An 18,545-nucleotide genomic window follows, 5' to 3' on the forward strand; every position below is an offset into this window, starting at 1 on the left:
GTACATAGTGGTTTCAGGTCGAAGGGTGGAATACACCACTATCACTATGAGAATATCTTATGACACTTTTCATAACTTTTACTATGTAGTATTCTCATAGCGGGTCAATCCAATATAAATATTACTCCTAATATTTATATCTATGTGAAGACTTGATAACTCTTTTATCCATGATCTGTGAGATGTGATCATCAGTCTACCCACATAATAGTCTCTATGCTTTAATGATATCCCACTTCTCAATAAAGCTTGACTACGGATACTTTAAGAATAGTGTCCTTATGTTTAATGGGGTCTCACAATTAAGTTATACTTAATGTTCCATAAAACAGACTAACTATTCTAGGGACTTTATTATTTTGAAACAAGACAAAATCAATAAAGAAATGCCTTATTATTTATATATTCACAATATATATTTATATCAACATCATGATACAAAGCCAAACCCAATCAATATAGATTGGCTATTAGGGCTTATTCCAACAATCTCCCACTAGCACTAAAAGCCAATCAAATATTAACTCAATATCTCTTGGTCAAGTGTTAGCACCAAGCACACTCTGGGCATGATACTATTCTAGTAGATAAGGAACCCTTTCCTATGTTGGTAGGCTACACTACTTTCAATTTACACTTTCAATTTTCAATCGAAAAGAAATTGAAGTGTCAAAGTATACATTTGGATCATTGGTGAGATCAAGTTTTCATTGCTTGCAAGATTTAAACCAATTTTACCTCAGACGAGATCAATGGAATCCGCAACGCAAGAAACACATGTTTTCACTCAGTTATGAGCTAAACAATCCAAATCATATATATTTGACATCTGTAATAGAAACAACAATTATCTGAAGCTTGTACTTTTACAAATTTCATAGTTGATCTCGTAGCATAACATTTATTCCAAATTACAATCTGGATATACTGTACACCAATATGAAAGTCAATATCATTGTAACTTATTTACAATGTTTCTTTCATCTGTGTTCAAGAAACAATCCATAGTCCTTTAAGACATCCAAGGATCTTCTTGAAGGTATTTTAGTGTCGAACACTATAGTCAATTTTGGTACATATTTAAAATAATTTTCTAACCATGTCTTACATGTGTAGATAAATTATTTTGGTGACTAGTATGTCATACGCATACTCCACCAAACTAATATCAATGCTCCCACTAATCTCCTTATGTGCACAAGATTTCTTTATTAATAAAAGTTTTCATAAAACTTCATTAATAAAAAGAATTCAACTTCGAGAAGTTTTCTCTAATTCATAAATGAATTTTATAATACATCTTCCTTTCTAGTATCCTTTGGATTAACAAAATCCTACATATATCAAATACATATATAAGGTTATTCCAATTAAGGAATACAACCTCGTTATCCATCTTATAGAATATGTATTATACAACATTGGGAATTGGGATCGTTAGATTTAAGCATTGCGATGATGGAATGGTTTCGTTATGATATGCATCATGAATTGCATGAAACCTTCTACAATCAATCACATCTTAAAGGTATTCATAATACCATCCATTTCAGTTTTCTATAAGAAAACTCACATTCATCTTATGAGTCATACTCATTTGGATGATATAACCAATATCCATATAAGGTTTGTGTACATGGATTGTTTATAAGATCCCATGGCATCTAGCCACTTCTCAAAATCAGGCCATTTGCGACCTTCTAGTAAGTCAGGTGCTCATCTTCCATGAGCATCATATCACCTTGTTGAGTCATGACAAAATCATGTTTCTCATCCTAGTGGTATGACATATCAGACTCATCTAGATCATGTGCTACTCGAACTACCGATTTACCAACAACCCTTTGTTGAATCAGTTCATGTTCCATTATGAGAGAAACATGTATTTTGTGGTACTTGACTTAATTCAAGTTCTACATCACTCCCACTAGCTCTTGCAAAGCTATACTCCTTGAAAAGGAATACTCCAGTTCTAGCGACAAACAACTTTTGTCAAGGACGAAGATGTAGAAATAATATCCTCTAGTTTCCTAAGGGAACCTCCACAATTATACATTCATTTAATTTGAAGTTTAATTTATCTAGTAAACCATATAACTATTAATTATCATAAAGTCAAAAATAGGTACTCTTACCTCCATATCTAATATGGTGCCTTTATGATTACTTAATTGGAACTTGTCGTGGGTAAAGAATAATTGTAAATAAAGCAATTACAAGAGTCACGGAGTTATAATCTTATTTTAGATCGAGTCATGTCAAACATGATGAGATATAAATAATCATTATACTCCTTAATTAAGTATTTACCATCACGATTTACTCGTACGGTCTTTATACTTTTCAAACATATTCCTTTTACTTCATTGTTAAACTCTTTGAACAATTTCAAAGATTTCTTGAATCGTGTCAAAAACATTTTTCTCATCTACTATTAATTAGTAATATTCCTTTTACTTCATTGTTAAACTCTTTGAACAATTTCAAAGATTTCTTGAATCGTGTCAAAAACATTTTTCTCATCTACTATTAATTAGTAATGTTAGATGAAGTAAGAGAAGCAAAATATCTAGCAAATATGTTTAGTGCTTCATATACATCTCATATGTATATCAACTCAAATAGATTATGTGTCCTCTCACCTTTGTTGGTGACCGGTATACTAATCTATTTTGAAAGGTGGGACTCACATCCTTCAAATGATATAAAATCAAATGAGTCCAATAGTCCATATCCACGGATTTTGGAAATATGAATCACACCTGTTTGTACTAAACAATAATGCCAATGATATACAAAAGGTTCAAATCTCATTTGATCCTTTTTCATATGTTATAGATCAGCTTATCAAGATCATGGAACTCAATTCCATTACTTGATTAGCACACTTATATAGAAAACATTATTTGGATAATAGGACAACATTTGTCTTTTTTATTCAACTACACAATCATTCTCTTGTTAATGCAAGATTTATGATTTGATGCTTCTATTTTATATGGAATTTAATAACAATTATTTGGTTCCATATCAAGTTAAATTTAAGTCCAAGCATTAGTTCCTATGTCAATGAAACAATTTGTTTCATTCTAGACGTAAGTGGACTTCACTTATAGTTAATGTCCCGCTTCTTTAAAACTCTCTATATTTTAACAAATATGAGATTAATCGCAAGTATCATATACTTATAATATAGAAGTAGAAAAATTTAACTTTCTATAACTATATGAGCAAATAAGAAGTCTTACTTCTATTTTGACTCTTTCAAAACATTAACAGTTTTTCTCATTCTAAAGAACAATTCTTAATTTTGTACCAATTCAGAAACTTCTTTCTGAAGATTTTGTTCTTCATAAGAACATTTAACAATATAATAAAAATGTATATGCCGAAGAAATTCTAAATACAGAAAATAAATAAAATAAATGTATCATGATTGAAAAACATATTTAATTAGGTCTTTAATTAAATATGCTCCCACTATTTTACTCAAAACAAATGACCTTCAACATTTGAATCGGAAAATCTCATTGGAATCCATATTTCAATAAATGTATCATGATTTTCTAGTGGGTTGAAATCCATATTTCACCTTGCTTTAAGTCAACGGGGGCTGTACTCAAAACTCAGTTATTTAGGTAGGAACTCCTTCCAATTGTATCTCATACAACTTTCAAATCATTTGAGTGAATAACTCCTTACTCTAATCTATCATATAGATGTTCCCAAACATTGCTTCTAAATTTATTTTAATCTCATTAAAATTAATTTAGTTAAGTTAAACCCAAAAGAATAACACTTGGGTAAATTGAATTACCGCACTGCAACTTACTAGTATAAAATATGCGCTTCACGGAGGCAAAACCCACATATTCGATATTAGTCTTGAAGGGTGTTAAACTTTTGGAAAGCATTAAACTTAATATTTCATTTGAAGTAAATATATATATTTTAATCTTATTAAAATAATCTAGTTAAGTTAGATCCAAAAATAACAGTCAGTAAATAGAATTACCGCACCACAACTTACTAGTATAGAAAGTGCACCTCGCGGAGGCGAAACCTACACATTTCGATATTAGTCTTGAAGTGTGTTATACTTTGGAAACCAATTTACTTCATATTCTATTTGAAGGATTTTTATTTAGTTTAATCTCATTGACATGTGTATCTCATACACGCGTCTTTAAAGATGCATGACATTCATACTCATAGAAAGCAAGTATATAAAACATTTAAAACATACATGCTAACATACATCTAAAACATGTTAAGCATACATCTCGTACATGCGATAACTAAACATACATTTCATGCATCACATACATAAAATAATAAATTAGGTAGTATGGTTATGACCTCCTAATGCGTAAGAATTAAATAAACTACTTTATTACAATTCTTGGACCCACGAACAAACTTCACAAGCTTTTCCATCAGACTCATTTTTTGGCGCCGTCTTCTCTTCAACTTGAGTAATTACATTGTTTAACACTTAAATAAAATAATTAAAATATCACGACACGCAGGTCGTATTTAGAATAAATAAATAAATCACGACACGCAGGTCGTATTTAAATAAACGGAATGCCAAAATCTAAGGTCATAACCATATACCATATTATTTAATAAATAAATAATAATAATCCATAATTTGAGATTTAAAAAATAATATATGATCAAAGATGCGGACAAAAACATGTCTATCATATTTAATTTAAACCAATTTCAAATTCAAGTGATACTTTTGAATGATAACAAAATCTCCTAAAATTAAACTTTGCAAGGATCAGTTGTAACAGATTACCCGTGATAGCATGCAAAATAAAGCCGCGATTCTAGTAGATTTATTTCTTCTTTTAAACTAATATCATATCAATTTAAAATTGAAATAAATCAACACTTTATCAATAATTAATTGCTAATAAATTTTTATTCTCAGGGTAAACAAGAATCACGGTAGCTATTCTTCAAAAAAGAATCACGGTAGCCTCTACAAATCGCTATTCGTATGGCAAAATAAATTTTGAAAAGAGGGTTGCTATACATGGTCGTTGATACGAGCAATTCAATTAATTGTCCCTTGAAACATTTTCAAGTGTACCAAACCGAGACAATCATGCATAAACAAAGGTTTTGAATTAAATAGCCTTTAACAATTAAAGATCTTTATTTAGAATCAATATGCAATGGGTATCTCATATACCAAAACACATGTAACTGGTTTTAATTCAAATCATGAAATTGATTTTTATTCTATTCTCAATAAAATAAAATAACCCAAAAAAAAAAAAAATTCCTTTGAATCAAATTCAAAGTCAACGCAGATATTGATACCCGTTCTGAACATATCTTATTATCACATAATAATCTAGTCATTTTTCAAAATATGTTTTACCGTGTAAATCCAATTTGCAATCACAAAATTCCAAAAGAAAATTTGAGTGAGCGCGTTTTAACAACTCATATAGTCATTACTCATGAGTCGAAATCAAGTTCGTATAAAATTAAATCAAAACGATTTATTATAATACACACGTATAACAAGAGCTCATAACAGAGAACATGTATTTCAATGAATCAAATTCACCAACTCCAACTCTTGAAGCGTGAAACAAATAATTATCGTTCAAGCATATGCATATATGAAAACAACACTATTAGCATACAAATTATCACTCTTCTATAATTTCAAACAATTTGAAACCATAAAATCGTTGATTATGCTGCGTTGAAACTTAAACAAAAACAAATTGCAGCGGAAAGAAAAACTAACGCATATCAAATTTACAAATTGAATCGTATTCATAAATGGAAATATTAATATCGATAGAATCATATTCACAATTCGATAAAATAAAATGACAAATCATTCAATCATGTTTAGGCAAACAACAACATATTCGAATTCAATGATTTAATCATAACCGAATGCTCTGATACCACTGAAGGGATTTTAAGAGAGGTTTTTCAAAAAATTATAATCCTCTTAGCGGAACAAATCCCATTGAAACGGATCTTGATTAAATCATTAATCACAAATCAAACAGAACACATGCTTAAACACTTTAAGGATTCATGTGTTTACCTCTTGAAGCGCAGAACCTTTGTAGAAGAAATATCTCTGATCACGAGCAAAGCAAAGCAGCGATGCCTCTACTCAGTCCACACGAACAGAACTTCTCCGATGACCGGTGCTAGCCAATTCCAACGGAGATTAGAGAGAATAGGTTTAGAGAGTGGCAGCTAGGTTTACTTTGTTGTGAATTAGGTTAAGCGTTTCAACCAACAGTCAATCAAGCTTCAACACAAGGGTTATATTTATAGAACCACTTGTTTGTGTGGTCAGCAAGACAAACACTTAAGTACACCGTACCTTACGGTGCACCATATTTCACTGAAACACACCGTACCTTACGGTGGACCGCGTTTCTCTATTTTTCGTAAATTAAATAATAAATCATATTTAATTATTTAATTACTAATAAGTCTTACTTATTATTTTATAAATAAGTCTCACTTATTTATTTTATAAATAAGTCTTACTTATTTATTTCTCTCATCTATCTGTCCTTTGTGTGTGACCCTATAGGTTCTCATAACGTTGGCAATAATATTAAATCACATATTTAATATTATAAACAGTGAGCGGTATCTAGCAACACATCACTGCTACCCAAGTGACGAGAATGTCATGTGATCTGACGAAACCTTTCTGTGATAATGATCATGTGTATAATTACCCTTTTGCCCTCATGTCTATATTGAACACAAGGCATAGACCGTGTCATCCTTGTCTAGTTCAATATTGGGCCCGTAGACATTTCTCCTGTTATGTAGGAGGGGCAAATTCCATCTAGGTCACTCATGTCCCTCAACATGATTCATGGAGTACCCATCTACCAACTTTATAGTCATCTTGTTACGGACAACGTTTGAATGGTGACAAAGCACTCGACTCCAACATCTAGGGTACATAGTGGTTTCAGATCGAAGGGTGGAATACACCACTATCACTATGAGAATATCTTATGACACTTTTCATAACTTTTACTATGTAGTATTCTCATAGTGGGTCAATCCAATATAAATATTACTCCTAATATTTATATCTATGTGAAGACTTGATAACTCTTTTATCCATGATCTGTGAGATGTGATCATCAGTCTACCCACATAATAGTCTCTATGCTTTAATGATATCCCACTTCTCAATAAAGCTTGACAACGGATACTTTAAGAATAGTGTCCTTATGTTTAATGGGGTCTCACAATTAAGTTATACTTAATGTTCCATAAAACAGACTAACTATTCTAGGGACTTTATTATTTTGAAACAAGACAAAATCAATAAAGAAATGCCTTATTATTTATATATTCACAATATATATTTATATCAACATCATGATACAAAGCCAAACCCAATCAATATAGATTGGCTATTAGGGCTTATTCCAACAGCCTCTATATGCCAAGTTTTTAAAGGAAATTTTTTCAAAGAAAAGGGCTATCGAGCATAATGAGACAATAACCTTGGCTAAGGAAACTAGTGCAATCATCCAAGAAGCACCCCCTAAGCTTAGAGATCCAGGTAGCTTTGCCATACCGTGTGAAATTGGGAATGAAACCATAAACAAAGCCTTATGTGACTTAGGAGCTAGTGTTAGTTTGCTGCCTTTGTCTCTTCTTAAAAGGATAGGGATAGGAGAGTTGAAACCTACCGAAATGGAATTAAAGTTAGCCGACTGTTCTACCATGAAACTTGTAGGATTTGTCGAGGACATACCTGTTAAGATAGAGGGGATATACATCCCCACTGATTTTGTAGTCGTTGACATTGAAGAGGACGATGACATCCCTATAATCCTAGGTAGACCTTTCCTCGCAACTGCGGGAGCTCTCATTGATGTTAAACTTGGTAGGATAGTCTTTCAAGTGAGTGATCAAATGGTAGGATACGAGTTGGAAAATGTTATGAAGGGTCCCGCTCTTTACTCTTGTTGCATGCTTAACGATCATGTTGTGAAAGAACGTTTTATAGCGTCATCTACACAATATGATATCTTCGATCCATTCTAAGGACTCTTTCTAACCGTCAAGCTAATGACATTAAAAGAGCGCTTCGTGGGAGGCAACCCACGCATTTAATTGCTTTTGTTTTTTTTTTGTTTTTCTTTGTTTTAGGTTGTTTTGTAGGTAATTGTCCGAGTACGATTCAAGAAAACGAAAATTTTTGAAGCCCCCTGGACCAGAAGGTTGGCACGGCCCGTGCTAAGACTAGCACGGCCGTGCCAGATTTTTCAAGCAAAATTGAGGCATGAAGTCAGAATGTTGGCACGGTCCGTGCCAAGGGTGGCACGGCCGTGCCCGATCTCTAGCCCCTATATACTCATATTTTTTCTCTTCTTCTTCCTCATTCACAAACGAAAACCCTCTTTCATCTTTCAAACTTCTCTCTAAACCTCCATAACCTTTAAACCTTCAAACCCTCATATCTCCCTCAAATCTTAACCAAATCACTCAATTCTTTCACCAATCAACCACAAACCTTATCCAAAACAAAAACCACCAATCAAAAACATCTTTCATCCATCCAAACCCATAATTCACCAAAACCCTAATCTTTCAAAACCTAACCCAAACACCACAAAACCTTAACCAATCTCCACATCCAAACCAACAAACCTTCCTTAAACATCAACCCCAACCCTAAACCAATCCTTTCCACCAAAAATCTTCTCACACCCTAAACCTTCAAAACCAATTCCAACAAGGGTCAATGGCTTCAAGAAGAAGTGGTAAAGAACCAGCAAGCTCTCAAGGAGGACCTCCCCCAAAGAAGCAAGCCCAAGTGAAGAATCATGGGATCCAGTTCAAAAACAACAAGCAAAGGGACATGTATAAAAATCTCATCTCTAAACACATGCATCCTTCTCGTTATCCTGATCCCAATACTTTGGATGTGCTAGAGCTTTTTGATGATGTTTCTAGGCTGATAGGAAAGTTATGATGGACTGATTTGCTGAAACCTATGCGGGGTTATGAAAATTTCACTTATGAATTCTTGAGCTCAATAGATTTTACCAAAGATAAGTTGGATTATGATAACCCTAACCATAGAGTTGTTTTCCAGTTAATGAATATTGATTATGACATGTCACTTCAGCACTTTTGGGAGGCCTTAGGTCTTGCAAATGAAGGATATATTCATGATCATTGGGATCCTAGTCTAAAACCGGCTAACTATGACCCAACTGCCTTTTGGAAACAAATCACCGGTCTTAACAAATACGTCCCTAGGGCGAACAAAGCTAGCAACATTCACAACCCCGTACTTAGGTACCTTCAGAGGGTAATGACTTGCACTATTTGGGGTAGAACCGAGCTAGGAAACACTAGAACCGATGAGTTGTTCATGTTATGGGCAATGCTCTACAACCACCCCGTCAATACTTGTTTTTATTTGATTGATCACATAGACTTTGTCGGTACTAGACCGGCCGGTAGATGAGACATAGTGGTGGGTGGCATCATTACATATATAGCTAGATGTTTTGGAGTGGGTGAAGATGAGGGGATCAAACCAATTGAGGGAAACAATAGGCTTAACATAGAAACCCTTATTGTTATGAATTTCATCAAACATCGTCCACCCCTCCATTACCAACTTAAGCTAAATGTGCCAATCATGTTTTTATTGCCTAACCCATCTCGGACTACCACCGAGGTGGAAGAAAATTGGTTGTATGTTAATGATGCAGGTTCTTGGTGAGCAAGATGATGATGAGGGAGAAGGTGCTAACTTGCACCATGAAGAGGGGCACCATGGCCATGAAGCCAGCGAGCTTAATGAAAATCAAAGATGGACATGGATTCACAATGAAATCGAGAGGATGAGCATCGAGCAACAAAGGTAAGGTGTTGAGATCTTCGGCCTTCGCAATGAAGTTCAAAGGGGCAACCGTGTCAATGATGAAAATAATGAGATGCTCCGTCGGATGATGCAACACCTCCAACTTCAAGGTCCTCCTTACGGACCTCAATAAACAAATGTGAGCTTTCCTTTTCCTCTCTTTCCTCCTTCTTCTTCCCTCTCCCTAATTCTTCTCCTACTCTTCTTCTTCTTTCTTCTTCTTCTTCTTCTTCTTCTTCTTCTTCTTCTTCTTCTTCTTCTTCTTTTAATTTCTTTTTCTTTTGAATCATTGAGGACAATGCTTCCCCTAAGTGTCGGGGGGGGGGGGGGGCCTAATAAAGTGTCTAGAGTCGTAGTGTCCCAAACTCCCTTGAACTTTATTCTTTTTGTTTTGTTTTTATAGCAAGAGGCATGACTAGTAGCTTGTTTTTAATGTAAAAAATGGCATGAAAATTTTTGTTTTGTCTCTTCTTCAGGTCGCTTCTTGTACATAAAAGTAGTTTCTTGTGTTTCTTATGTTCTTGCTATACCCATATCATGTTTTGTTGTGAAATTCTCCAATGAGAAAAGCACCCGGTTGCAATCCTTGAGCAAATGTATGAATAGGTATTTTAAGGAACACGTTCTAGCTTTAGAGTTAACTTAGACCCTTTAAAGTCTTAAGAGTAAAAGTAGTATAAGTTTGTGTGGGAAATTAATCAATGTTCTTAATTGTTATATTCTTGAATTGTTAAAAGTTGTAATGGGGCGGGAGAATGGCACTAACATGTGGGGGAAAGGACAATCCCTAACTCCCTAATTGTGGTGGTGACTCCCTAATTTGAACTTAAAGTGAAACAAATTCATCAATGCTAGGGGGAAAGGACAATTACATCCAAAAAGACTTCCTACGCAGAGATGAAACAAATAAAATTTTGCAGCACTGCTTAGGGTGATTTTGAATCTAGGGGGAAAGGACAATTACATCCGAGAAGACTTCCTACGAGGATAGATAGCCCCTAAGCATCTGCAGCCCCTTGTGCTTAATTGTTAATCTAATCTAATTTTAACTTAAATTCCCATCACTCTTATATGAAATGAAGAAAGGACTTTTCTCGGTTACTTTAGCACTAAGGATAGAACCTATTCCTCATAATATCTGTCTTATACAGGAGCAATAAAAGGGTTGGACTGCACACACACACACTCACTTGAGACTTGATGTTGGGTAGAATAGGTTCATGAGGAGCATTTGAAATTGTAATTAGTGTACTTGAAGCAAAGCCTTTCTTTTGAGACATGTGTTCTTAATATTGCCATGAATAAATCTTTTGTTGCCGCTATGTCTATTGCCTTTTGCTTGAGGACAAGCAAAGATTCAAGTGTGGGGGAGTTTGATGAGTCATTGATTAGTATATTTTAATGCTTTATTTAGTTTAATTTTAAATAAGATTTGATTTAATTATATTGCATTTTATTTCCTTTTAGAATATTTTTCTTTAAATTGTCTTTTATTTTATTTTAGGAACGAATATATGGTGGAAGGTGTCTTGGAGCAAAAGAAAGAGGACTGGAGCAAATACAGTGCGAAAATACGAAGATACGGAACAAAAATATGTTCCCACCAAGTCAGAAGCTTGGCACGGCTAGTGCCAACATGTGGCACGGCCGTGCCACCTCCAGGAGCCCCTTTTGCTGCTTTTTCTTCAAGCCCAAGTTACCCTGTTGCAGCTTTACTGTTTTACCCTTTTAGTTGCTTAGTTTCTAAGTCGATTGTAAAGCTATAAATAGAGTAGCTCTCCACCATAAACATTCACCTTTACTTTGAATATTTCAAGTCTTTATTTCAATAAAAGTTCTTTACTTTATTTACTTTCTTCTTTGCAATTTACTTTTATCGCATTCTCTCTTCTTCCCCCATGTCTACGATGAACATGAGTGAGTAGACTTCTTTGTCTTGGGATCGTTGGATAAGTCTAATGACGTAATCCGGATCAAGCCAAGCCTTAAACCCTAATTATTTGTTACCTTAATTCCTAATCTAAATTCACCGTTTTAACATGAATTAATTATTATCAAACTGTGGAAGCGAACGCAGAGGGTTTGATAATGGTTAATTCATCATCACAGATATCAATTCATAAAGCGAACGCGGAGCTTTGATATCCGATCAAGTGAATTTAGACAAGGTTTGCGAAACATGAGAATAATCTAGCAAACCTTGGGACACATAAAGTTTCGATCTTCAAGGGTCCCAAAGGCAATCACCCATGAGAATAGGTGTGGTTGTTGGAGGGATACACTCACTGACTTCGAGAGGAGCTGTGATATGCTAAAGAGAAACTTGTCCTTAGTAATTAAGATTAACGTATAATTATAAGTTTAAGGCTTGCTTGTGAAAAGATTTGTTATTATGATGAACCAATGATCCCGAGGCTTTTTAATATTATTGTTATTTACTTTCAAAAACTGCACTCTCCAACTTCTTATTTCTTTCTCCTCTAATCATTTTCTAAAAGTTAATTAGATTGACCAACTCCCTAGCGGAACGATAACTCTACTTACTACTATTACTTCGATAGGCCGTGCACTTGCGGTTTGGCCTATCAATTTTATAGACATTATCAACTCTCTTTCCCTTGAACACAATGGATTTGTCTTCCTTGTTGATTACTGTACAGTTGGTTTTCTCAAAAAGCACATCATAACCATTATCACAAAATTGACTAATGCTCAAAAGGTTATGTTCAAGACCATCTTCCAACCATACATTATTAATTGAGGTAGAGGAATTACCAATAGTTCCTGTACTTATGATCTTGCCGGTTTGGTTGCCTCCAAATTTCACACTTCCTCCTTCCTTCATTGTTAGGCTGAGGAACCTGGACTTTTCTCCAGTCATGTGTCTTGAGCAACCGGTGTCTAGGTACCATGATTTTTGCTTTGGTGCTGCTCTTAGACATACCTGCATCATTGACATTTTCAGATTTAGGTACCCATTGTCCTATGGGTCCTGAAAGGTTAGTACTTAAGGCTTTACTCTTCACTCCTTGTACCTTGTGCTTTGAGTTGGGTTGCTTCTTATTAACCATTACCTTTGGTTTTGGTGCTTCAGAAGCAGTAACTGTCTTCTTCTGAAACTTAGACTTCAGGACCTCAGATTTTGGTTTCACCAGACTCTGAGGTACAGGTTCTGATCTTTTCAGGATCCTGATCTTTGAAGTCTTGGAATCAGATTTGATCATTGCCTCTGGCTTAGAGTTCTTTGGCTTTGAAGTAATCTTAGCCTTAGAACTAGAAGCTTCAGGTTCTGATTGAACAACAATTTCCAACTCAGCACCTTCAGGTACAAAAACTATTTTCAGACCTTCCTTGATGCATTCACAACATGCTTCGAGACTGATTTCATTTGGTTTCCCTCCTGAAAAACCAATCCCTTTGCCATTGTATCTGTAAATGCTATAAATCATAGAAGCCACTCTGCTTCTGTCAATGCCAGATATGATAAAATCTTCAAGAGCAATTTCATGGTTGCTTAAAGGTTTCTCATTACACTTTTCTTGTAGCTTCTGACATAAGAACCTGAGCTTGTCTTCGTATGTTTTACAAATGAAGTCAAAGCCTTAAGTCCTTCTTCAGAAGCTTTCAGATCCAATAGAGTTGATTTTTGTTGTTTCATTAACTCAACATATTTTTCTTTTAAATCCTTCAACTCATTGGTTCTTACTTCAAAATGTGTAAGAAGTTCTTTAAGTGACTCAACAAGTTCATTTTTGGGAATTTTGGAATATACCTCATTTTCATCTTTTGAGTCTGAATCTGATCCAGCTTCTGAAGTTGCTGTTGCTACCAACCCAACAGCTATCTTTGCATCTTCATCAGCTTCCTCTTTATCAGATCCAGATTCACTTTCCAAATCATCCCAGGTTGCCATTAAACTCTGCTTGATCTGCTTCTTGAATTTGCTTGGTTTGAATGTAGACTTCTTTGACTTGTCCTTTGTCTTTTCTTTTTGAAGATCAGGGCATTCAGCAATGAAATGTCCAGGCTTCTTACAGTTGAAGCATCCCTTCTGATCTTCTTTCCTTGAGCTTCTGGAGTTGCTCCTCTTGGTTAGAAACTTTCTGTTCTTCTTGGCCAGATATTGAAGTCTGTTTGAGAGCATGGCCATTTCAGCAGCATCTGGTTCAGAATCTGAACTTGATTGTTCTTCCTCTTCAGATTCAACCACTTTGAGAGCTTTTGATGACTTGCCTTTGGATGGAAGAGCTATTGATTTACTCTTCTTATTAGACTCATGTTCATTAAGACTTAGCTCATGAACTTTGAGAGAACTAACAAGATCTTCGACACTTAAAGTGTTTAAATCTTTAGCTTCCTCAATGGCAGTCACCTTTGGTCTCCATCTTGCAGGCAAGCTTCTGAGTATCTTGCTCACATGGTCAGAAGCAACATAGTTCTTCTTTAGAATTTGTAGCCCAGAGACTAAGGTTTGAAACCTTGAGTACATCTCCTCAATAGTTTCATCATCCTTCATCTTGAATAACTCGTACTGATGTACAAGCATGAGAGCTTTAGCTTCTTTGACCTTCTTGCTGCCTTCGAAGTTTGAATAGAGTGAAGCAAACATAGCTTTAGCAGTGGATTTGTCACTCATCTTCATGTACTCTACTTTGGGTATAGCAGTGACAAGAGCTCCTCTGATAATATGATGCTTCTTGTAGAGTTTCTTCAACTCAGGAGTATGTTTCTTTCTATCCACAGCAACTCCTTCTTCATCAAGAACTAAATCACCAACACCATCTTCCAGAATATCCCATAATTCTTCATCTAGGCTCATGATATAACTGTAAAAGTTGGTCTTCCACCAAGAAAATTCTTCAGCATCTCCATTGAATTTTGGAATCTTTCCAATACTGGATTTCTTACTATCACTATAATCATATGAGACATGTTTATAGCTAGTATCATCAGAACCAGTAGGAGGAGGAGTAGACATGTTTTTCTTAGATCTTTGACTGTTGCACGGTTAAGTGTTACACAACAGACCAAGGCTCTAGATACCAATTGAAGGTGAGAAAAACACAAGAAGGGGGGTTGAATTGTGTTTTGGAAAATTCTTCGTTTCTCCTAAAACTGAACACACTTGATCAGAAGCTATGTGAGACAGCTTCTGAAGTGATAATCAGAATCTAAATGCAGCGGAATAAAACAGAGAGAGAGAAGAAGAACGACACAAAGCAATTATACTGGTTCCTTCCACAATCCAGAAGTAGTCCAGTCCCCCTTGCACTTCCAAGGAGATTTCACTAAGAGTAATATCTGATTACAATTGCTCAAGCACACAAGCAAGAGACTTCCTTTGCTCAAGCACACAAGCAAGAGACTTCCTTTGCTCAAGAACACAATCAAGAGACTTCCTTGCTCAAGCACAACTGCAAGAGACTTCTAACTAAACAAAATTACACAGAAAATTGTTTAAGGTTGAACACTTGATATACAATCAGAGGTGCTCACAATACAAATCAGATACAGACTCAATGACTTAAGAATTTCTAAGATATGACTTTGAGACACAGAAATTTTAAGTGAATGCAGAACAATTTCAGCAGAGGTTTGGCACTTGTAAAAATGTTGTGAGTCTTTCGTTCAACGTTCTTGCATTACCAATTCCCTAGGTCTTCACTCCTTTATATAGAGGTGTGAAAGAGAGGTTGTGAAATTGCCAACACATCAAAGAGTCGTTGTTGAAGCTTGATCTTTCACCAATGATATTTTGCCTGATTTGGTTGTTGTCCTATGAAGAACAAATTTGAAATCCATTCCTTATCCAAAGGAACATCTATGCAGGCGAAGCCGTGTTCTGGAGCTGTTTTCTTGTCTTGTAGCGTGGACACAAAACAGAGTAGTGGAGAACGTGGTTGTACAATTCATACAGAACTATAATGCAACGCTTTCGTCCAAAATTGCAAGCACATGCCTTCAAACACCTTTGAAATGACCGTTGTAATGTTCCACTAATTTTCTGCTATGTTTTCGAATCCAATAGACAGCTTTTGCAGTGTTGATTCTTCAATCTTTGAATCTTTTGCAAATCCAGTTGATCTTCAGCTTCTGGTGAAATGACTTCTGATGAGGCAGCTTCTGATGATGCAGCTTCCGATAACGCAACTTCTGATAATGCAGCTTCTGATGATGTGGCTTCTGGACCTCTTGTCTTCAGAAGCGGTAATCTTCAGGAGCACCATTTCTTTAGGAGCGCTTTACTCTCTTCAGGAGCAGCTTGACTTCAGGAGCGCTTTACTTTCTTCAGGAGTAGTTTGACTTTAGGAGCGCTTTCCTTCTTCAGGAGCGTATTGCCTTCAGAAGCGTCTAAGCTTCTTTTTCTTTTGCTCTTTATTTTCTCATTCAGAACCAATTAATGATGTAACTTTTTAACTGTGGTCCTGTACACTTGAACAAATATTAGCAAGTCCAATTTACAATTTTTAATACCTTGTTATCATCAAAACTTTCTAAGGTTCATTGTTAAACACATTTTGTTCCAACACACCCCCCCTCTTAGGTTATAATCTAAACTTACAAACCCAACAACAAGTCTCAAGTGAGTGTGTGTGTGTAGTCCAACCATTTTCTTGCTCCTGTATAAGACAGATATTATGAGGAACATGTTCTAATTTTAGCACTAAACCAACCGAGAAAAGTCCTTTCTTCATTTCATATAAGAGAGATGGGAATTAATTAGATTATTTTGACAGGTTAAATGTCCTGGGGGACTGCAGATTGCTTAAGGGATACCATCTTAACGTAGGAAGTCAGCGAGGGGGTATCCTTTCCCCCTAGAGTCAATGATTCCCCTTAAGTAGTGCTGCAGAATTATAAGTTAAAATAAACCATCTCACGTAGGAAGTCAGTGAGGGAGTATCCTTTCCATCTAGAGTTAATTATGCCTCCTAATTATGCATTTGATTTTTTCCTCCTTTTAGAAGGATTTATGGAAGCTACTTTTAGTTATTAAGGAAGCACCACCTTCACGTAGTAAGTCAGCGAGGGGGTATCCTTTCCCCCTAGATTCAGTGATGTCTCCTTTATAAATATATTTGCTTCCGCCCCACTTTGATTTATCTTTTTATCCCCCACACAAATTTATACTACTTTTACTCTGAAGAATTTTAAGGGTTAATTGATAAGTAGATTTATTACGTATTTTAATTAAGTTATTTAGTTTAATTCTATTTAGATTTAATTAGATTCTATGTGTTTTTATTTATATTTAAGAGCTTTTTACTTCAAAGAATCCAATATTATATTTCAGGATCAAATATATGATTTGCAAGGCTTGGAGCTAAAGAAAAGGGATTTGGAGAACAAAAATAGGAGATTTCCAAGATTTGGGACCTAAATATGCACTTGAAGAAATCAGAATTCGCTCCCCCAAGTCAGTGAAGGGCGCACGGCCCACGCCTGCAAGGCGCACGGCCGTGCGCGATTGCCAGCATCCCTTTTAGCTGCTTTTTTGCTCCGAACAGCGGTTTTCTACGCAGCCTGCTTTGACGATAAAGCCCATGGATCTTCAGAGAATATTCCTTCAGTTATTTCTTAGGGCTTAAGTCATTAGTAGGCTATAAATAGAGAGCTTGTTCTCCTTGTTTTATCATCTTGAATTCTGAATATTGTATTGTGACAGAATACTATTTCTCAATAAAAGTTCTCGTTTTTATTCAATTGTTCTTATTGTTTTCTTCTTATTCATTCATGGCAACACCAACCATGAGTGAGTAATTCCCTTTGACCTTGGGATTGTTGGGAGAGTCCTATGGCTTGATCCAACAATCCTAATCCGAAACCCTAGTTTATGTAACCCTACTTTTCTTATCTAAATTCACCGTTCTTCACAACGATATTAACAAGTACCAAACTTTGGATGCGAACGCGGAGGGTTAGTACTTGTTAATTCGTTACCCTAGTTATTAAGGTGATGAATCGAACGAAGAAGTCTTAATAACCGAACAAGTGAATTTAGACAAGGATTGCGAAGCATGAGAATAGCCTAGTGAACCTTGGGACTTATAGAATCTCGTACAATCAAGGATCTTAATATAGGAGTTAGCCATGAGAATAGGTCTAACACCTTGAGAGACACACTCCCCGGATATCGAACGAAGAAGGGGATAGGCTTTAGAGAGATTCGTCCTTAGAAACTAGGATTTACATGAACAAGGATTAGGATTAGGATGTTAGGTCAACCATAGGATGAACCAATAATCCCTAGGTTGCCTTTAGCTATTGTTTTCAACCGTCGTTTAGATTACCTTGAAACCCTAATTATCGATTTCTCCCTAACCTTTACTACTTTTGATTGGAATTTAAATAACTCCATGTGGATCGATACTCTCTCTTTATTACTACTACGGTAAACCCGTGCAATTGCGGATTTACGGTAACAAGTTTTTGGCGCCGTTGCCGGGGAGTTGACCAAATTCCGATCAACTTTGGTGACGGTTAGGTTTTATTTCTGTTTTTACACTTTCCCCTTCTCAATCGATTTCTTCTTCTTCTTTTTGGATTTCTTTTCCGCTTATGCGTAGAACTAGAAGTCTTGGGAGCCATATTCCTCCGGATTATATCCCCGAGATAAAACAGTACCTGCATA

General features: G+C 35.5%; 1 protein-coding gene across 1 annotated transcript; it reads right to left on the reverse strand.

The window, feature by feature from the left end:
* Nucleotides 1–1,289: 1,289 nt before the first annotated feature.
* Nucleotides 1,290–13,362, reverse strand: LOC146954855 (uncharacterized). The gene is made up of 3 exons (XM_085746306.1): nucleotides 12,982–13,362; nucleotides 12,567–12,857; nucleotides 1,290–1,334 (listed from the first exon to the last, which is right to left on the reverse strand). Exons 1-3 carry the CDS (start codon nucleotides 13,360–13,362, stop codon nucleotides 1,290–1,292), a joined length of 717 nt encoding a protein of 238 aa, XP_085602432.1.
* Nucleotides 13,363–18,545: the final 5,183 nt, after the last annotated feature.

Source organism: Medicago sativa, chromosome 1 (genome assembly GCF_051527215.1).
Source record: "Medicago sativa cultivar Bolivia chromosome 1, Bolivia_mono, whole genome shotgun sequence".
NCBI lineage: Eukaryota > Viridiplantae > Streptophyta > Magnoliopsida > Fabales > Fabaceae > Medicago > Medicago sativa.